Source organism: Hyposmocoma kahamanoa, unplaced genomic scaffold (genome assembly GCF_003589595.1).
Source record: "Hyposmocoma kahamanoa isolate Upper Pololo Valley unplaced genomic scaffold, ASM358959v1 240, whole genome shotgun sequence".
NCBI lineage: Eukaryota > Metazoa > Arthropoda > Insecta > Lepidoptera > Cosmopterigidae > Hyposmocoma > Hyposmocoma kahamanoa.
In genome coordinates, this window is record NW_020653757.1 from 1,013,559 (window position 1) to 1,036,353 (window position 22,795).

The 22,795-nt window shown below is 34.9% G+C and overlaps 2 protein-coding genes across 9 annotated transcripts in view; one reads left to right on the plus strand and one right to left on the minus strand.

The window, feature by feature from the left end:
• Window positions 1-581: 581 nt before the first annotated feature.
• Window positions 582-5,313, minus strand: LOC113228766. 3 transcript variants are annotated; one of them, XM_026462137.1, is made up of 2 exons: window positions 5,270-5,313; window positions 582-2,292 (listed from the first exon to the last, which is right to left on the minus strand). In XM_026462137.1, exon 2 carries the CDS (start codon window positions 2,283-2,285, stop codon window positions 1,380-1,382), a length of 906 nt encoding a protein of 301 aa, XP_026317922.1. In that variant the 5' UTR covers window positions 2,286-2,292; window positions 5,270-5,313; the 3' UTR covers window positions 582-1,379. The 3 variants fall into 3 exon arrangements, with proteins under 3 accessions (XP_026317922.1, XP_026317925.1, XP_026317924.1); XM_026462140.1 differs by lacking the exon at window positions 5,270-5,313 and adding an exon at window positions 3,629-3,702; XM_026462139.1 differs by lacking the exon at window positions 5,270-5,313 and adding an exon at window positions 3,107-3,245.
• Window positions 5,314-18,064: 12,751 nt separating this feature from the next.
• LOC113228760 overlaps window positions 18,065-22,795 on the plus strand; it is a 39,032-nt gene continuing 34,301 nt past the window's right edge. For 4 of the 6 annotated variants that reach the window (XM_026462125.1, XM_026462127.1, XM_026462128.1 and 1 more), the window contains exon 1: window positions 18,146-18,157. The gene's annotated coding sequence lies outside the window, so the exon portion shown is untranslated. Of the gene's footprint in view, window positions 18,158-22,795 lie in introns of all 6 variants that reach the window. The other 2 variants (XM_026462130.1, XM_026462126.1) reach the window with 2 other exon arrangements.

Consider the following 22,795-nt stretch of genomic DNA (forward strand, 5'->3'; position numbering starts at 1 on the left):
AAAAAAAAAAAAAAAAAAAAAAACTAAAGAGATTGTATATTTATTTCATATTTACATATGTGCTTTGTGACGTAAGTCATTCGTCATTACTATACTATATCTATGGAGAGACCGCATTTTTACACCTATGAAGTAAATGCTCCTTAGTAGCGATTATGTAGAAAATAAAGTAAAATAAAATAGTAATTTTAATGTGGCTGAATACTGGCAACAGAAAAAAGTCGGCCAAAAAAAATACTAATTTTTTTCATCGTTTACATTCCCGCCTTTTTCATAAATACTGTTTTATTTTACTTTCAATGTAGGTTTTTCGCAAATGTATTAAAAAACGTTGTTTGATACACATGCGAAATTGTCATTTTCACTTGTCTCGAGTCTTGACCCTCGCCTCTGGCTCGGGCCAAGATGCCTCGAGACTCGTGAATAATGATTAACTTTCCGCACTTGTATCAAAAATAACTATTTTAAAATAAATTATGCATGTTCTGATTACAAAATCGTCGTAAAAAACGTCCCTGTTTACTAGTTTGCCCACAATTATGGTGCTTTTGCAGTTTATATGGCACAATTATGCATTTTTCGCGTTTTCGACTGGTGTTTATCTACGTAAACGGTCGAGCGCGTTCTGAAGTGTAGCAGCGGCAAGTAAGTGCATTTCACTTACTTCGGGCACGCGAAGTACGTACACTTGCGGCGTCTATCTAGATATTTGTCTGTGGGCATACTGCATTTTGTTTTGGAGTAATATTAATTTAATCTTTGTCCTGCAAAAACGTGTTACGGCAATTTATAATCTGGGTCCCGGTGTGTCTCTGAGAGACAAAATTAAAGAAATTAACCACACTAGGGTCACGATACATTTATGAAAAATTTATTTATGTTTAGAAGAATAGTATTTCTTTTATGAAGAATGGTGGCAGACTTTATAGTACTGCGAGGAATAAAAATAAACTGGCCGTTCTTGACTTGAAAATTTGCCATTCACGAGGTTTAAACGTATAGTGAAAGAAAAACTTCATACTAATGGTCATTGTCCAGCTTCTGCTTACATGAATGAGAAACATCAGTGACAGTGACTCATTTAGCTCTGCGAGGTTATCTCGATCTATGATATTTCAAATAAATATTGTAAATGATAAATGTGTACAAATGTTTATTTACAACGATCAACCCCTTGGATTTCTTGCTCATTCTTCTCAGGGGAATCTGTTACACGAATGAGCAGAAGAGTTTAATCAATCTTTGTGTTGCTGTGGTAAGAACTTTAGTGAAAATTTCATGAAAAAAATGCGCAGTCTAAAGAAAATTTGTAAAATTTTGTTACATTGTTACATTCTGTATAAGTGAAGTATTGGGTCTTCTGTACTCTTTGAACTCACTTATTTTCGTACGAAGGAGTTGAAACTCAACTTATCAAAAAAGGATTTCAGTCCAGAGAGTAAGGCAGAGAGAATGGCTTCTGCAACATTATTTTCATAGATTTTCTTATCATAAGCATAGTAGTTTATTACCAGTGCCTCCACGGAAATCGCTGTAGGCGTGCCTTTGAATTCATGTCCAGTAAATTCTTGCGCAGTACAATTTGGGCTAATCCCAAAAATGCGATTATCCGATACAAAAAGAACTCCTTCGTCCAGAGCTGCCATATGTTTCGCGAGTCCCACGTAATTTGGATTTGCAGGTAAACCTTGAACTTTTTTAACTCCACTCGCTGTTACTACGTAAGGGTCTTTCCCAATTAGAAAGTAAAGATTGTTTGAATAATCAAGCATTATTTGATCGACATTTGTATAGTCTGTCTTAATTTTCTTATTACCATGATCAATAATTTTAAAGACTTTTTTATCTTTCGTAAGAACAAAAATTGCATCATTTCCTTTCTCGTTGGCAATACCAATTAGTTCTTCGTCAAAATTGCCATATTTATCTGCTGTATTCTTTTCGTAGTTATAGACATATATACCACGTTTAGTTGCAAAGAAAGCTTGGTCAGTTTCGTCTTTTGTTGTTGTTACATCAGTGCCATCGTCTAATAATTTGGTGACTGTGCCGTTATTGGAAACATAGAGTCCTTTATAATCTTTGCCGTTTGAAATGTCGGCTTCCACAAAGAAAAAAGTGAGTCCTCTGTCAACAGTAACTTCGCCCTTGCTATGGTCATTGATGTTGTTAACAGGTACTACAATTCTGATAATATCATGGTTCCCGGAGTAAACAGCTTTGGTGAATTTGTTTGGGGCCGAGAGTATCGGAGCAATTAAAAGAATTATAACAAATAACCGCATCTTTTACCTGAAAACAAAGTAAAAACCTGTATGTAAAGAGATATATTTTATATTATTTCTCAAAAGTGCCATAACATAGTCTGTGTGGCAGTAATAATACAATGCCAAAGAGGGTATCGATTTGAAAGTTGTATACATAAATATGTCAAGGTGCTAAAAATTTAAATGTTGCTATTAGAAAATTAACTTTTCATACGTACTCGATGGAAATGTATGGTACAAGCAATTTTACTTCGCGAGTAAAGAGGGATCCCGTAAAACTAATTGCTTAGATTTAGTATAATGAACATACATTATTATATGGGTTGGTTAAAATGAGTTTTGATATTTTTTTTGGGATTTATAGTGTGCGTCGATTGTATTTGAACCTTACGGAGTATGTGATTTAACAAATGTGTTGATGATGGTGTGTTTCTTGACCTCATGAAACAAAACAAAGTTATTCCTCTTTTAAAATCTGGTAGCAATTTAGACCCTCACCAATTTTACACCTGTTCTAATACTACCAACTCTCAATAAAATATTTGAAAAAAATATTCTAGGAAATGAAACTATTTTTCCGGATTTAAATCGCGTATATTTGTTTTTTCAAACAAACCGACGTTTCGGGCCCTTTAGGCACAGGCCTGTAAAGAAGTCAACCGTGACCATGGGACCTGAAACGGGCCCGAAACGTCAGTTTGTTTGAAAAAACAAATATACGCGATTTAAATCCGGAAAAATAGTTTCATTTCCTATGTGTAACAATCGCGAAAACCTAAGAACTCGAAAAATATTCTAAATCAGACGTGTGTACATTTTTACAGTAATTAAGTTATTACTTATTGTCTCCTAAACAATTTGGTTTCACTCGGGGTCGCTATACAACCGATGCTGGTGTTGAGCTATTGAAACATATTGATGCACGAGAAGACTCACATGATGCTGTTGGTATGTTGTGTGACCTGTCCACAAGACATTTGATTGTATGCACAAAGATGGTCTAGTCAAGAAGTGTCGCCTTTACGGTGTGGCGGGCCTTGACCTCGACTTTCTTAAATCGTATTTTAGTGATACAAAAGGTAGATGTCAACGGTACGAGATCATCAAAATGTGTAATTGCTATAGGCGACTCTGAAGGCGCAATTTTAAGTCCATTTTTATTCTTAGTTTATATTAAAGACTTAGCCTCGTAATTTTTTCATTTTCACCAGGTAGGTTATAGGTAACTATAGATGCTAAATATTGCAATGTGGTCCATACATAAGTAAGTTATCGAGACGGCTTAGCTTTGCAGTGTATGCGATTTAAAAAAAACGTAAGCCTTCAGACATAGAAACCACTAAATAGACTAGTTTACTTACGCTACTATCACAGTTTAATGGCATACTATGTTCTGCTTTTAAGTAATGCCGCGAACATGAATAGAATCTTTGTCCTGCAAAAACGCGTGGTTAGGGCAATTTGTAAATATGTCTCTGAAAGACAAGTTTAAAGAAATTAAGATTCTTACACTTATTTATAATAAATTTTTCCATGTACACGACACAAGGGAACTGTCGGTGTACGAAGTGAAAAGAAAAGTAAAGCAAGAATGATTAAACATGACCTATAATGACTCCGAAACAATGCTGATATCTAAAAAGTGATATAGACGCTTAACTAACAATGAAAATTCGAAAACGCACGCACACACACACACACACACATACACCCACACCTACGTATTACATGTTAATAAAATATTTATTCTCATGTCAGTTGTTGCACTTATAACATTTCATATTACTTTTACTTTATTAATTGTAGTATATTAATTCTTTATAGTTTATTATTATCTTACGACTTTGTACTAAAAGAGATGCTGTAATTTATGTAGGTATTAATACTCGTCCGCTGCCATAAACGTCTTGCGTGATAACCATGATACAGGCGTGGCCAATTGTGGTTATCAGAGTGTATCAAATAATCTTAATAAAAGTATTTTTTTACTATTTTTTTTCAGTATTAAATTTTTTTTCAATAGTTGGAGAGGCACCTTAAGAATTTTTTTAAATTTTAATTATAATTAAAAATGTAATTTTCCACTTTAATTTGTCAATTATAATTTCATAACCCATATCACAAAGGCGCTCTTTTTAGTTCTGAACCAAAGTTCTATTATTGTCTATGGTACGTACATACCTACTCGCTACAGAACTGAAAAAATTCATTGAAGTTCTGTACACAGGACTATAACGAAGGACGTCGTATTTTTACTAATTTAAAAGAGTCTCCATAAACGGTGAAACTATTAAAATACAAATTATTTTATTATATAATATGTCAACCTATTTATTTAGTTTTACGTCTGAGTGTTTTGATTATGTTTTGTTTTTCTTGTTTTGCGTCATTTGTGGTAACAAACAATTTCTTTCTTTCTATGTAAAAGTTAAACACAAAAGTAGTAAGTGAGGTACTTGGCCAATCACGGACGCTTCACTATCTCTTTGGTTTTTACTTTTCTTAGGTTTTTGGCATTTCTTTGAGGTTGTCGTGGATTGACATCAATTCATAATCTTTAAATATTAGTTGTGTTTTAAACATGGTACTCGACTTAAAGAACCCTCATAAAATAGGTACTATTATCTTACCGTCCGCTCTATAAATTATTATTATTTTAATATTCTACCTTAATTCTATAACACTTACTTAAATTTCTTTAATTTGTGTGCAGGGAATGCTTCATTCAGTTGTCCTATGTTATTTATTTTGGTTGGTAAGCCGTGACTTTGGGACTAGTAAAGTACTCTTGTACACCAAAACCATTGAAAAAATCTACCTTGTAGTTGTAAGTAGTCTATCAAAAATATAAGCTAGAGAAATCCCTATGCACATTCTTTCGAATTGATTCTACCGAGAGTCGAACTTCGTTTCAAGGTTGTCAAAATATAAAGTTACGTATTAAATTATTATTTACCTATTTTAAACACGGACAACGTATGAACTGATTAGTACCTACTTACCGATCTCGGACACTAGTTTCTTTCTTGGAGATAATTAAGTAAATGAAATCAATATAAATGTATATTAACCTTGTACTATCTATAACTATTTACTATGCTGACGTTAGGTGTTTGTGAGTTTGTTTCTCTTTTGAGAAGCATTGTGAGACAGGCAGGTTTTAGCGTAAAAAAGAACTTAAAAAACATTTTACAAAACAATTAAATTTCATCGGTTTATTTTGTCAATTCATTGTAATTTTTCAAATAAATGCACATATTTGTTTCTTCAAATAAATCAACGTGTCCCGAAGCGTAGGGTTGACACATTATTATTTTAGTTGTAACATCGTCACGTCGTAAACATAATTTGAACAAATTAGGGGTATTGAAAGAATGAGAAAGAGATTTTACTGTATTGAAACAGTATTGTTGTGCTATACTGAAATTACACATAGTGCTTATTGATTTTTTGTACCAGTATCTTGGACTGATATCTTGATTGAAATAGAAATGAAATGCTGGACAATTTTGAATTTGAGGCACTCTTGTTCGTCTACCGCAAACACGACAATAAACATGTATCTATTTGACGTCATTTTTGAAACACCGAGTGACCGCTTCCAATTTTTTATCAATTTTTTTATAATACGTGACGGGACGAACAAGACGTGCATCTGGTGGAAGCAACACACCTATCCATAACAGTTACAGTGCCACCCAGAGCTTTAAATCGACAAGATTAAAATCTTTGCGATTTAAAGTCAGATCCTTAACTTTCCGAACCGGAACGCAGTAATGCTCACATTCATGCTTGGCAGCAGAAATAGGTAAGGTGGCACTACTTCCCTGGACAAAACCTTACTTATTTCAGACGCCAAACAGTAATGTGAGAATTAGTACGTTGTGGTTTTGAAGGGTAAGGTTCCTGGTGCAATTACAGACACTTGGGACTTGTCAGCTTATGTCTCAGGTTGACGGGTGCAGCGGCAGTGCCCCTCAGAATTTTGCGGCACTGTAATTTATGGACAGGCGCACGACTTGTTCGTCCCGTTACTTGGTTTCATAAAATAGAAAAAGATTGCATTTACTCAACTAACCAGTCGATTAAATGCAATCTTTTTCTATTTTTCTTCTAATTTGTTGAGGTTTTAACTTAGGGTATTAAAATAATTCAGTAGACGAATTAGCGGAAAACAGTTAGTTTGTTCTATGAATTGTAAACAAAACTATTAACAAAAGATCATGAACTTTTCCGCACAAATACTAAATATTATTGTTGAAAGATAAGAAACCATATTAAATATACACAGTTGGATGCCACACAAGGTGGTACCTAATATTAAGTATCGACAGGCGTTTTCAATTAGTTTGTCATTTAGTATTGTAAGATTGAACTGATGTCGTATAGGTAACTTTTCAATAACAATAACTGAGCTGTGACTTACTCATTTAGCATTCCATAGATTTGAGATAAGTGCGCATTTGACCTTCATCTCACCTGATGGAAATTGATCGACGATGGAATAACTCTGTAGACAGCGAATTACACTCCATAGCCGTTCGCCATATAAATATGACAGCGAAAAGCTTCGTCCGAAATGTAGAAACATGCACAACGTAGTGGTGGAATCTACGTCTAATCCGCCGGTGTGGTGGGAAGGCGAAGACGGAATTAAATCATGCAAGTCCATCGCGCACTCTCCTTGATTTATCCTGTAGAACACCGATGAGCAGGCAATTTTACGGCGGTGCTTAAGGTTCTACTAATTCCGAGTCAATTATAAACCTCTTGGTAGGTATACTTTTCTACTGATTCTAAGGTGGCCTGTTGGTATTTATAAGAACCACGCGCCATGGGTGGTAGCTGTATACTCCATACACGATCGGACTAATGCTTGGTACATCTGCAGCAACTGTCTCGGTGTGATGAGCAACTATACAACAGTGTTTAAAACGAACTGGTGCTTTGCCAGCAGCCCCAAAGAACGTTCTCGTTTCAATGCTAGTTTTCAAGAGAAGTTCAAGTATTACCTAACAGATACCTACTACCCTTGGCCAACGTCGATATCCTACTATCTAGATTTTCCTTCTCACCACTATCTCTATCAAAAGGCTCTTGACTTGTTCAGCCATCATGACCTCGTTCATTCAAGAGGTGGTGGTTTATTCCAACCTTTCCAATAGACTGTCTTAAACAATATCATACCATACCATACCATACACTAGAAGAATGTCAGACAAGGTACAACTCTCTTCCAATTTAGTAAATCATATTTTATGTACGTATACACCGGATATCTACTTAGGCAACAATACCTATATAGTAATCATTATTATGAGATTAACAACCTAAGACGCCTGACAAATGTACGTGAGCTAATAATACAGTAACTGGACACACTCGTCGAATTTAATCAGGCTACTAATCACGAGTAGCCCTAAAAGTTAAAAAGTAAAAAGTTAAACCCAATTTCGTGTTTTTCTATTTATTAATGTTGGGTATTTTTATATTGCCGTAATAGTTTTGTTTATTTAAACAGTGTTATTGTATTTAAATATTTGTGAAAAGGTTGTTACTTCATGTCTTAGCTAAAAGTTATGTATCCAGTGCTTGAAAAAGAAGAAAGAATAACTTTGCAAGGCGGTTTTCGTTCAGCAATATCGTTGCCGTTTGGCATTTGTTGTAGGCGGTGGGTTGAAATTAAATGTTACACAAGTATAGGTAATTAAACAAAAATCGAAAATAAATATTTGCATTATTTTATCATGAATAGATAAAAATGGTACACGAGTGAAGTGTTTTAGTGCATCTGAAATTTACAGTTTCGCTCTAGCAACGTGAAAAACGTAAGTTGTTAAGTGGCACTTTTTAAAGCAATAATTTACGTGTACATTTGCGTACAGGTTTTATGTTTTTGAATTTGGAAATTAGTTTTATTGATCTCTTACTTTAATTATGCCAGAAAAATACAAATTGACAGCAAAAAACTTTATTTAACGTTTAAAATACCTATGCTATAGTTATATATATTTTCCTCCTTTGTTTTCCTTTTAACACTATAATAAAAAACTAATAATAGTCCGATTCTGCGTATAGAAATGTATCCTAAACTACACTAGAATCTTATTGTATTTGACCGGCTTATAAAAAAGAAAGTTCGCTAACCGACGTAATATCTTGTCACAATTATATTTATTAAATATATTTTGATGTCATTTCTATTTACTCTCTCTACGTTATTATGACTGTAGGTCCCATTTCAATTTGATTATAATTTTCAAGGATATTGCAAATAAACAGTATAGTTATGTTAATCTAACACAGCTGGGTATGCATAGGTCTTTTAAATAGAGGTGGTTGACAACGTAACATACTGTTTTTGTCCAATATGATACGGTATGGTGTAATGTGTTGGTTGATAAGCTCTTACTCAGTTTTCTACAGAATACACTACAGTGGGTGTGCCCATGAGTTCCAACAACTCATTCCATCTTTCCCTTTTTGCCATTAGACATCCTGACATGGCAGGATTTCCTTACTTGGTCGTTATTTCCTTCCGGCGTACTAAGTACTTTTTATCATCTTTTATTATTTGTGCTGCCCTGGAAAGGTATTCCCTGCCTGTAACTGTGTTTCAGCACATCTTTGAGGTGCAACTGAATTAGGATCTTTTAGGCTAGATCGTTTCATCGTAGACCCTATCTTTGTTCCACAGTAGTAGTGGATAAGAGCAAGTCCATTTGCTTTTAAAAATATCCACACTTTATGATCAGACTTCACAAAACCAGTACTAACCTGGATTCAATAATTGTAAAATAATTTGTTGAAGAAATCTGTGATTCCGACTATGTGACTGAAATTGCTCGGTATTAAAGTTTGGGTAGTAGGCCAGTGGGAGAACAGTTGTTTTCCAATTAAGAAGTTAATGGTTTGAATCCCAGAAGGGGTATCTATGATTTTAAGTTCATACATCTTGATACTTGGTATAACGGACTGGTGTCCACAGTTCAATACTTTGCATGTGGTGTGTGCAGAGTCCTACTCATGCCTCCCGACCCTCGTCCAGGTTCTCAGCAACCTCCTTGGTTTGCTGAAGATTTCGGTGAGCTACCTCTGCACTCCAAGGTACTTCGCCTTGTAGTTGGCCACATAGGACAGGAGTTAGGGTGCGAAGCGCGTGCATTTTAAGTTTGATTGGTTTTCGAGATAAACTGGCATTGAATATTGCGAGCACTTCCCTAGTCCGTATACAAACCGTAAGGGTTGTCCATGTGTTATTGTGAGAAGATTTTATAGCTTTGTGTATACTTGTTCTTGACCGTTGTTAGGGGAGGGACAGTGTGGGTTCTGGTTGTACAGCGTACGTCTCAGGAGCAGGTGAACTAGCCAGAAAAAGGTAGGCCTTTTTTCAGTGAAGGAAAACGGTTAACTAAGTGTATGCACCTATGCAATATTGGCGTAGTAAACTACACATAAGTAATGGGTACACAAAGAGTGACTCAGCTCTGTCATGATATATTCCATACCAACTAAGCCTATTTGCATCACAAACTAAGACTTACATAAGCGTAATCTTTTAAAAAACACATCTTAAAATTTCTTAATCAAATTGCAAAACTTTGATACGGTTAACACTGGGCTCTAGATGAGATCACAGGTTCGATTCGTGTTAGGCTCAATATGGGAAACTTATCTAAATTAATTCTGGTGTGAGCATTTTGGGTAGTGCCCTGGAATGAACACCGTTGCTCTTTTGTTTACACTGCAGTGTAGGTCTGGTTTTTCTAGCATATTGATGTTATAGATACCTGTAGATACCTATCAATATTATATTCTACAACTCTACAACCATATTAGTTTCCGACTAGAAAAGAAGTTCAATACCTAAGTAACAATTTAAACAAGACTTTTTTGTGAAAATGTACAGATGTTTCTGCTATAGGCCATCTGTTCTCAAATATAAATTAATGATTGCTAATATTTTCTTTCAAATATAGAGTTGTATAATTTCAATATTATTTTTAAAAAATGTGTTTGCATTGCAGAATTTCTACAGTAAAAAAACTGTAAACCATGCCAATGCTAAAACATTCCGTATGCAAGGTAAAAAATATGAATAATCCTAAGTATATAAACTAGCATGTGTCATTGTTTATTCTATACTATAATGTTGATTTTGTTATATAAATGTGAGTTTTATTGTTTGTTTCCACTTTCCACTTGATCATTCCAAAGAATTGCCAAGAAATACGTAGACTACTGAATATGATGACGTGGATAGGAACTTTTGAGGATTATGCTTTTTATCTATTTTTTGCACAACGCTAACCGAGTAAAAGGTTGACGAGTTACTCCTGGACCTTCATATAGAGGCACTATCATGTTAAGAAATCAATGTCACTAGCCAATATTTTATATTTACCGTGATATTAGCCAGTGGTAGGAAATAGCCAGTTACAATTATTTATTGTGTTACACGTGATTTTAAAGCCATAGGATTGGCCAATTTGAAATTCGTGCTGCATTTCTCGTGATTTTGAAGTTATCTAATTGATTAGTCTGTTACTCCTTAATACGCTAGGAACTTGGTAGTTTGATGTTGAAATTGTTAGTAGATGTGTAGATATAACTTTATACTGCCCTCGGAACTAAAAAAGGCACAACTGCTGTATAAAGTACGCACAGTTGTGCCTTTTTTCGTTACCAAGGCACCATACAAGTATTAAGAATTCTATAATTTTTCTTAAGATCGTGGTTTTTCAGAATATGTATAAATTTTATCGTCTTGTAAATTGAATTATGTTGGGTTTTTAAGGTAAAATGTGACGAGGTTTTAACTGACTTCAAAAAAGGAGGAGGTCCTTAATTCGACTGTATCTTTTTTTTGTATGCATGTTACGCGATAACTCCGGTATTTGTGAACCGATTTTCATGATTCTTTTTTGTTTGAAAGAGCGTACCTCCACCGTGGTCCCATTTCATTTCGAAGAAAATCATCCACCTCTAAGGTTGGCTGATCAGGCATGAACATTCATTTTTATAAATAGCGCCTGAATTTTACTTAAAGAGCAATTATTTTAATGGTTGGTTTTGCTATTCTCCAATTCAAGACGTTTTTCTCTCAATGTACTTTGAGTAGTGAGAACCGATTTTTATTATCTCCTGTGTCAAGTCCCGTATAGTGGCGAACCAGGGGTACCAGTATATTTCAATAAAACTTAGCAAATAAACGTAATTTCACGTACTTTTGAGGTCGGTTTTTTTTAGTACTCTGTGCTGAGATTATATTATTGAGCTAGTGTAATTTTGAAACTATGTAACTTAACTCGAAGCTGATTAACTACAACCTTGGACATTTGTTCCTAAACTCTAGCCTACATACGATATATAATAAATGTGAACCAACAAAATATGTATATGATAATTAGGGTTTTCACCTTTTAGAGTTTTTTACCAAAATGTCAATGTTTTTCCCCGAAATTTGATTACGCTATTAATAATACTAATCTTGAAGTAATATCTGTGATGAATGTTGTTGAATACAAGTTTCAAATCACTAGTAAGTGATTTTAAACTAACATAAATATGTGTGTCATCCCCCCACGATATTTTGAATTGAAGGGAGAGATTGCAAACATTTCTGTTTCGAGTAGTATAAACTACTAGTTCAGAATCGGAAATTCATGTTAGATGAGAACATGTACAAATAATATAAAATAAAATCTAGCTGCAAATATTAATAAGATTCAAAACCTTTATTACTTTATTTATAAATCCTATTACCTATGTAAATTCCATTATACAGTAAGCATTGATAAAAGTGTTCTTTCCACCTGCCATCATTGGTTGCCTAGCAAAGTTTTGTTTTTGATCATTCTATGTATATCGAATTTGACTAGAATATGGGTCATGTCTACTGAACATCGAGTATATAACCAGAAATAGAGACGAAATAAGGGCCATCCATCACTGGCAAATCATCAGGTAAATGGGCCTTATGTCACTTTTAAATATCAACTCTCGTTTGCACTGAAATCACAAATTAGAAAATTGGAATAGTACAGCGCCAACAACTGGCCTGTGTGTACGTCTTCGTATATTCCTAAAATACACTGTATTTATTTTAATAAAGATAATATCTCTAACAATGGAGGCTGTTCCATTCGGTGGTGTGGGAAAAACAGCAAAACATCTAATTACAAAACAAACGGAATCACATTTCATCGGTAATTAAATATGTAATTTTGCAATTTTCGTCCATTATAGCAAAGCTCAAGTTAAACTGGTCGATTTGAAGTGACGACACCCGTCAATTGTTTTGAATTCGGGCTGGCCAATCGGAGCGCAGTTGTCACAGTAAAGTAAAGATTTGGCAGAATAGTTTTCAAACAAATTAAATGACATTTCGTCTCTATTTCTGGTTATATACTCGATGCTACCGAATGTTATTGAGTTTAGAATTTGAATAGAGACTGGGTGCAAGCGCGAAAGTGGAGAAAGCCACATTTTTTTTTGTACAATAATACTTCAAATGATACTAAAATACATAAAGATTTCATATTTGGATACTATTTTCAAGTATAAGGCTGCTAACAGATTGACTGCATGAAGTTGAGCGAGCTCGCACAGGGACCATCTAAGTCAGGTCCTAACCTCGGATCCGCACGTTTGCACGTACTTCATCCAGTCCTCTGTAAAGCTAGTGCCTGAGGTGAGCCGCCCCGGGTGCACGTACAGCACCCTCCCTATTTTCCAGATAGGTACCGGAGCCGTAGGCACGCTCACATCCCGACGCCGTCTCTCCAGTTCCCAAATTCCTACGCGGCCCGAGGGACCGGAAGATGCAAACATGCAGTGTATCTGTTACTGTCTAGTAGCAGTAGAGGTCCTTACGAAACAGTTCGTCCAGGGTAGTACTGCCATCTTGCCCATTTCTGCCGCCAAGCAGTAATGTCAGCATTATTGTGTTCCGTTTTCGAAGGGTAAGCGTGCTGGTGAAATTACAGGCACATGGGACTTGTCAACTTATGTTTCAATGTGACGGTTGCAGTGGTAGTGCCTCTCTTAAAGCTCTGAGGACACTGCAACTGTTATGGACAGGCATATAGCTTACCATTAGGCGCACGACTTGTTCGTCCCGTCACTTGATATTAGGGATTGCCACGAATATTCGGCTACTATCTGGTATTCGGCTTATTCGGCCACTTTTTTAATATTCGGTATTCGGCCGAATACCGAATACCTAATAATGAAAAAAGCACATGTTATTCAAAACGTATCATGTGTTTAATCACAATATATTGCTTTAATAATCAATCAGTGGCAGGTTGTGGTGAATGAAAATAATAAAAAAATAAGAAAAAGCCTTAATATACACGAGCAGCTGCAGCACATTCTTTTTCATGTCATTAATAGTTTTTTATTATTTTGAATTTGTATTCCTTTTTATTAAATGTGGATTACACCACTTTTGCACTGATAGCCCCAATGAATGTCCAAGAATTAAACTTCGTTTTTATAAGATCGCACGCTAAAACGATTTATGACAATTTCTAATAAAGATTTGTTATGTATCTTATTAGGATTTGTTATGTAAACTTCAGTTCATCTGTACCTCAACGATTCTGTAACACTAGACTTAAATATTAAACAATACTATCTATTTAAAAATATTTTTGAAATTTAGTTCCTTCGTAAGTGTTTATATAATAAAAATATAGTAGTATTTTGCATTCACTTTATCTGTTACTTTATGTGTTAGAATATTTCACTAGAGAAATTGAGTTTCGTGTGTGTGTGTGACAGTGTTCTTTGTAGATGGGTGTTAGTTTTTTTTAATACCTAACCTTCAGGACCTGTGCCTCTACTATGAGATTATAGTGACAAATATCGCTAGCGACCGCGTAAACTGTTTGTACACAAAATTTTGTTTCTTCTTGTGACCGCTAGAGGCGCTGTATAATTTGCCATACAAAATTGTGACGTAATTTACGCGGTCGCTAGCGCCAATTGCACAATAAACTCTTGGTAGAGGTACTGTAGAGGTCCCGTAACGTTGGTTTGTTTGAAAAGCTAATGTATTGTGCTTTCGATCCGAAAAATAGTTTAATTTCCTGTTTGTAGACGGGTTTACATACTGCACACGGTTTGCATTCGTTTCGAATCAGAATGACGGTTTAAAATGTCACGGGGATCGTTTTATCTAAGTGTACAAGCGGTAGACGTATAGGACTTAGTGCACAGGTGACTTCCGAAGAGGGTCCGAGTTTTCTGGATTTGTGTAGTCTCGGATTCGAAGCGCGAGAATGTAAGAACTCGATATTTAAATTAACTCTATTCGGTAACAAAAGAAAGTGCTAGCGTAAATAACAGTCCGATGCAATACGCAGGAGTGGGGGTGGGAGTAGTTGGTAAGGACGCTTGCACGTTTGACCTTGCTGCCTTACCACCGAATACAGATATAAAAACTGTTAGATAGTACAACAAAAACTTAAACGTTTATTTTTGGTAAATTTATTTTGTTTTGTGAAAAGTCATTATAGTAGCAGTAACGTGAGCAGTACTGCGTTTCGGTTTCGAAAGAGTTTTATTTTTATTTTTTTATCTTATGTAGGTAGTAAACGAGCATACCGCCCGCCTAGTGGAAAGTGATCACCGTCGCCTATGAACGCCTGCAGCACCAGAGGTGTCACGAGCGCGTTGCCAACCCTTTATGACCCTTCTCAAACCCCTTTTGAAGGATTCACCAAACCTCAACAGGGAGTTCATTCCACAACCGAATTGTACGTGGGAGAAAGCTCCTCTGAAACCGCACAGTACGAGATGGACTCGTTTCCAGAGTGTGAGGATGGACTCTCTGCAGGTGGCGAGCGGTGCGCTGATGAAATGGTGTTGTTGGCATCATGTCAAACAGTTCTTCAGAACATTGGCCATTGGTGTTGGTAAAATTGCATAAGGGACTTTCCAACTTATGTCTCAGGGTGACGGATATCTATGGCAGTGCCTCTCAGATCTTAGTGATTTAAAGCACTGAGTTCTACTGCCACTGTTATGGACAGGCGTGTCACTTACCACCAGGTGCGCGAATTGTTCGTCCCGTCACTTGATCTCATAAAAAAAAAAATAAAAAAAGACTTCAACTTATGTCTCAGGAAGATCTTTGCGATTTAAAGCGGCACTGCGACTTTCATGGACGGACGTGTTGCTTACCAACAAAGGCACGACTTGTTCATACTGACACCTTGTATCATAAAAAATGCATATTTACTTAATTTAAAATGAGACAAACTTTTTGTGAACTAGTTAGGTAGTAGTGGAAAACAGCCTTTACTTACTTTAATAAATAAGTAAAATTATTTTTACTAATTTATTTTTAAATATACTCCGGGAGACATAATTCGGGCCACCTCGCATGTTTGTCGTAAACGGCTAGAATACAAAAATAGTTATCATCGAAGAAAAAGTTTTCCCCCGGTTTTGCATATCCGAATTCCCAACAAGGATTTATGGAAAAGACGTTTAGTATACTAGTTTCAAAATTGCATAAGATTATGATCAATCAAACATTGTTTAAGCTTAGGGCACTTAATACTGGAAATGCGTGGTGACTCGAATTGAGTGTCCGGAAGTGTATATTTGGCAAGTAGGAAATTGTTTTGATGCATGTATAATAAACATTAACATATACATAAAGAAGGATGGCGAAAGCTGACCCAATAATTATAAAATCAATGAAGAGCCGTTCATGGACTTTGCTAGTATAATTGTACGTTTTTCTTTATGTGTGGTTCTCAATATATGTATTTTTGTATATTTTAGAGGTAGGGAATAAAGAAATTGTAAAACAATGTATTTGAGAGTATATGCAAGAACACAACGCAATTGATTAGTTCCACTGTAACGTTCTTGTTTCATTTTAAGCATGATTGAATATTTACCTACCTAAAGTACCTATTGGTTATTTGATAGCACACACATAAAATATTAAAGCTATAAAATAACTAATGAAATAATCAGTTAAACAGTAATGATATAAAGTAAAAAATAAAACACAATGTGACAAAAATATTTACACAAAAGAGGCCTCTTGCCAATATCAACGTCACATTGATATTGAGACAGTGTGACCTTTTGTAGCAGATTTATGCCATTTGGACAGATTTAATTTTTGCGGCAGAACATGTTAAGTTGTATTAAATGTGGCAAAGTTTGGTAGATTTTAGAATATTTAGCAACTAAGTTCTTTACTATTTTTGGGAATAAATTGAAAACTTTTTGTTTTCTGCTACTACGAACAAATATCTGAAGCGCAATAGAGGACAAATTAGAAACATTACCTATATCAACTTTATAACCCCAGCTTCTACAGGCTGCAGACATTTAACTATTTTAATGCTATGATAATGAATCACAAGTATTGATAGGTCTATTTAATGCACGTCATTAAAAACACTAGGTCTCAAAATACACGGGATGTTGCCATCCTTCTTTAATAATCTTTCACGGGAACTGAGTAAGGACGCGTTCCCAATATGTCGTGACAACAGATGACTATCTGTCACGACACGATTAACTGTCGTTACGACGACAGACTGTCGTGGCAATAGGAAGAGTTAGAACGACAGTCGCCCTACGTTAAAAACGTGACAGATAGTCGTAGCACTATTGTCGTCACGATTTATTTATCGTTGTCTGCACGTGTTCTGCTCCCTACACTTCCCTCTCGTACCCCACGCCCTTGGCTCGCTTTGCACTAGCATTGGGTCGTAGCCAGAGATGGGCAAATGCCCGGGTTTTAACCCGGGTTTAAATTGGGTTAAAACCCATTAATGCCCGAAATCGTGGGCAAAAACTATTTACAACTAAATATTTAGGAAATGAAACTATTTTTCCGGATTTAAATAGCGTAATATACGCTTGTTATGTATCTTTTTGTCATGTATGTTACGTACGTTTTTTCAAATAAATCGACGTTTCGGACCCTTTACAGGTCCCATACGGTTGACGAAACGTCGGTTTGTTTGAAAAAACGAATATACGCGATTTAAATCCGGAAAAATAGTTTAATTTCCTATGTGTAACAATCGCGAAAACCTAAGAACTGAATATTTGTTGCGAATTGAGTTTTATTAAAATTTATACATAGATATTATTACAAAATATGAAATTCTTAAATAGTCACAAAATTTTCTCTCATCACTTTTCAATTCTATTATAAACGTTTGATATAATCCTAATGGAATTATTTTTAATAACATTGGATGTACCTAAAACTTTCTTTTCTTCGTTTGCTTCTTCCGCTTTTTAAAAAAGTAATACATTATTATAATTTCATCTTTATTCATTTCATACGGGATCGAAAACACACTTCTGGCTTCCAAAAGAACATAAAATCAACTGCAGTGCATCAAACGACTTTGTCGAGCAAACGATAAGGCCGCTGCCGTGAAACGATAAATTGTCGTCACGAACTAGTGGGAACAGCTAGACACGACAGTCGTTCAACGATAAAATAATCGTCCACGACACAGCCACGACAGATAGTCGTGATATGGGAACAGGCTAGCGCGACAGTCGTCCAACGACAAATAAAACGTTACGACATTATGGGAACGCGCCCTAATTAATTTTTCAATGATTCTGAAAAAAAAAAATCACTTTTTGAGTAATACATTATTGTATTTTTTTTGCCTACGCTTCAGTTGTCATCTAAAATGAATCTATAAAAAGGGCGTTTATATCTATTAATGCATTTGTTTTTTTTTTCAGATAGCTATGTTGATGACGAAGAGATGGTATCGATCAAAAAAGATATTGTTTCTTATACTCGCCATTGTTATTTTAGTGACGTATTATTGCACGGTATATGGATCTCTCAATCAAGAACTAGATCTGGACATCACCAGAAGGTATTTAACTAATTCTTATTTTTAATCTTAATAACAATATACAATTTGTGCTTTTACTTCTTTTAACTTGTGGTTACGGACACTCCATATAACGGTTGAAAGTTATTTACCTACAACTATTACATACAGCAAGGCGCTATCTGCACACTTGCAAATGTGTGCGTGAAGTGGCAGGGTTACCCATCACTTTCTCGTACGTGGTCAGAGCGGCAACATAGCGAAAATTCTAACGCGAATCCGTTATCTATAATTCTATTAGTAGATCCTAATAGTTACACATGTTCATTAGGTACTTATATCAATGTTATAATTTGGACAGGTACTTTTAAATAAGGTAACCAAGGTATTTGAAATTGCCTGTCCAACTTTATCATTATTTCGTTAATATATTCACTACATATTTATCAGCAATACAGATTTAAAATTCGAGAACCCTTGTTTACTACATTACACCTCATTATATTAATATAATAAATGTGTATTATATATTACTTTGCACTAAATAAATGAAGAAAGCAATAAGTGAATTAGTCTCAGAAGTGTTTTTTTTACTTACTTTGTTTCATCTTTTGGAAAATGAAGCGACCTTATCTTTATCACGTTTAGATGACGATAAACAGCACAATTCACGACCATTATAAATAGTAACGTACAATGATGCTATGTGTTAACGTACAAGTTTCGTAATGAATAAATGAAAACTATATTCAAATATCCAAGCACGAAAACGGCTCGCCAACAGCCTTGTTGCCGTTCAGTCAATGTAACCGACAATATGCGGGGTGGTGCGGTATCCAAAGCTAGGGAGGGGCGGTGAGTGTTCATTCTCGTTAGTTTTTTGTTTTCTACTATAGTGTAGCGTTGTCAGGCGTCGTGATACGCGCGCGTCACTTTTGCAGTCACACATAAGCGGGTCGGGTCTTGACCCAGCGCTGGCGTATGCGCCCGACCCGCACCCGTCTCTGTGTCTCACGCTTTAGTGAACTAAAAATTACCGAAGCGTTACAGAATCGCGACTGCCGCGCCACTGCACCTCTGCTACCAGCGACTAATTTGAATGCTTAATACTTAATACTATTACTAAATAACACATTACAATATATTACTTATTACTTCATACTTACTACGTAACAGATACATCGCTCCCATACAAAATCGTAAATACCTACGCTACAATAGCCTACTAAATCTGACTAATGAAACCAGGCAGTCAGTACGAGGAAAAAACGAAACCTAATCACGCGCTTAGAGAGGTGGAAACAAGGTTGTGTGCAGTCGTGCGGAACCGAATACTAAGGTTGTGCAAGGATTGTAATGTAAATGAAAGACTTGTCTGAGCGCTTTCTCTGTCGGCAATACACTCGGTGTTAGGTAGTACTTATCGCGTAACCTCGAGCGAGTGACGGAGCCCTGCCTTTATGCTTTTTGGATGCGTGTCCGGGCAAATTAGACGTTGTCCGGCCTTTGTTAGGTTTTTTTTCATATTTTATCAAGTTTAGTTTCGTTTATATTTGATTTCAGTGTATAGCCATTGCAATAATAGATGATTATATAGTAAAAAAAACTGATTTATGATTTTTTTATTGTTATTTCATTACAATCTAAAAAGACCAAAATGTCCGGCTATTGTTGAGATGAGGTGAAAGGTAGAAAAAATATTTTTCCTTTTCTTTTCTATATTAATTTTTTTATGGTATCGATACTTTTGTACAAATTTTCCTTACTTGAATACAGAATAAAACACATAGATTAATAAGTCTTTTATTTGATTTATGATTTTTAATTGAAACAAATAATAAAAAGTCTTTGATAAAATCGATCAATTGACCAATTTAATCAATCGTAATTTCACATAATTTGTGTTATATTTTCTTCTCATTGTTATAAAGAGGCAAATGCTGGCATACACTATACAGCCAAGTCATATGTGATGAAGGCAGCCATTAAAAAAAAATCGGAAGGTGGATTGTGATATGAGATGTCCTAAGTCAGAATTTGTCAAAACTACACGATACTTGTCAAAAAGTACCTATACCTATACCTGAAAAGTATAGAATGAGAACTATCGAGTACAAAAGTATCGGTATCAGAAGTAAAGTACTCGATACCAAAAAGTATCGATACTTTTTCTATGTCCCTGTCAAAACCAGAGTAGGCTTTAACTAAAATATGCTTTTAAGAAGTATCAATGTTACTTTTTCTTCAAAGTGAATTTACATAATACGTATTAATTCTCTGACTCTCAAAAAATGATCCCTTCACAAAATTCTACATAACATAACATTGTAACAACGGCCACTAATTTACGTATTTTATAAACTATTTATATAAGTCTCGCTTACAAGTGAATAGCTTTTGTTTAATCAAATACATAAAATTAAAGCAAAAGTAACACCAAATTTGTGAGAAATGAGCAGAGAAACAATTATTTTTTCAAAAATTAATTTATTTTTACGCTAACGTACAAAGGTTACTTCACTAGACTGTATTTGCTAGAGATGAGGTATGTCAATATATGACTAAATAACAACAATCAAATCAAACAATAACAAAAAGAAATAACTTTAACAGAAAACACGGCGGGGAACAATCTAAAATATGTCGCATATACAGGGCGTCAGCACTCGTACTAAATGAAATTGACACATACGTGTTTTAATGGATTTTGGAACGATGCAATGAGTTGTGTAGGCAATTATTATTGTTCGCCTATCGCTGGCGATGGATATTGAATCATTGAATCACACACAGAGACTTAAATGTAAATATTTAATGTATTTCTTTTCCTGTACTTACTTCATAGAAACATCGGATCGGATATCAGAAATAAAATAAGTATTATTTATACACAATTCATGGGAGTCCATTATTTTAAAAACTCCATTGTTATATTTATTAAATCCGTAATATTATACAAGACTGTATAAGAGAAAACCCTTGCTTCAAAAATCGACTAAACTAATAATCTATCGACTTTACCTCATCACTATGACAAACGTCAAATGACGTGTCACAGGGACCATCCTAGTAGTATAAATATGTATAATTACCGTAGTAATTGTTTACTTTTGAACATGCCTACATATTTATTTTCACGGGCTCGCCCAGTTATAAATATACTGGTTCGTTATGTTAATTTCAAATTCAGTTTTATAATAGTTTGCAATGGCTGCCAAATATTGAACTTTTGTTTCTCAGGAAGTATTTTACAGATGGTAAATAGTTTATGATAGTATCTACATAGTGGCAATCTCGCAATTCTACACATTTCTAAGTTCTTTGTCGTCAATTTGAATAATTAGAAGTTTGTAGGTTTTCTTCATCGTTTGCTAATTTTAACTTTTCGTTGTTCGTTGACCACAAAAGCAAAGTGTTTGCAGGGAAATAAAGTATTTTCATGTTTTTATGTTAGAAGCATCGAGTATAAAACCAGAAATAGAGACGAAATAAGGGCCATATATTCCTGGTAACACATTAGCGATACAGCTCTTATAAATATACTCTCTTATAAAAATACAATACATAAGGTACACATTATAAGAAAACTACATTCCGGTATTGGTACCAAAGTCTGTCTTTTTTGAAGACGGAGTAGAATGACATTTGTAGAGATGCCAGTTTTCATAAAATTTTAAATAGTTATGTAGTCCTTTTGATAGTTTTATCGATAGATTCTGAAAGAATATAAAATTTTGCCAAAAATAATAAACTTGTGAATGTTACTATTTATGTTCTAATGATTACCAATTGCGTTATTACCTTCTTTATTCTTATTTTGACAGTTGGCCTACTAGTATAGAGGTCTATTATATTCATACACATTTTAACAAGAATAGCCGGATTTGATTATCTATACCTCCTCTTTGTATTTTTCATAAACATAGCTGTAAATACAGTGCATGTGTGTATGAACTTACAAAAATTGAAAAATTCAAATGAACTTGTGCTCAGTAATTGGATAAATAATGGGTCGAGGATGATTCAATTGAAACAATTTCGGCTATTTATTTCTTAAGCGTGACCAATATTCAGTCACAAGTGGGCAACACTTTGCACAATTAACTGTCATTTTATTCCGTCTTCAAAAAATACAGACTATAGAAATAGCCTCTGTGCGCATCACTTCCTTCTTACGAGAGCAGGTAGGTCATTCATCTGTACTGTATCATATCTTACTTTACTTTTTTTAAAAGTGTTTGCGTGATCAGTATTTGTCTTGTTATCGCAGAACGAGCACCGAGTCTTTATTTAAGCGTAAATAACAGTTAATGCGAAACAAATACATCGCACACAGAGAATGATAAATTACTAACTTGAATTTTGATTTGAAATTACTAACTCCCGTATACGTTGTTTGCCTACAATTTGCTACATGGCGTAATGACATTATGCTGTAACATCGAGTGTATAACCAGAAATAGAGACGAAATAAGGGCCATCCATTCCTGGCAACTCATCAGGTAAATGGGCCTTACATCACTTTTAAATATTAACTCTCGTTTGCATTGAAATCACAAATTAGAAAGCTGAAATAGTACAGCGCCAACAACTGACCTGGGTGTAGGTTCAAAAACATTATGATATTTATTGTTGTTCGCGTCTTGTTCTTGCTACACAAACTATCTTGATAATAATGTT

What these genes read in the sequence shown, in the direction of transcription:
- LOC113228766 (XM_026462137.1), bottom strand. Translation starts at nt 2,285, where the DNA reads ATGCGGTTATTTGTTATAATTCTTTTAATTGCTCCGATACTCTCGGCC.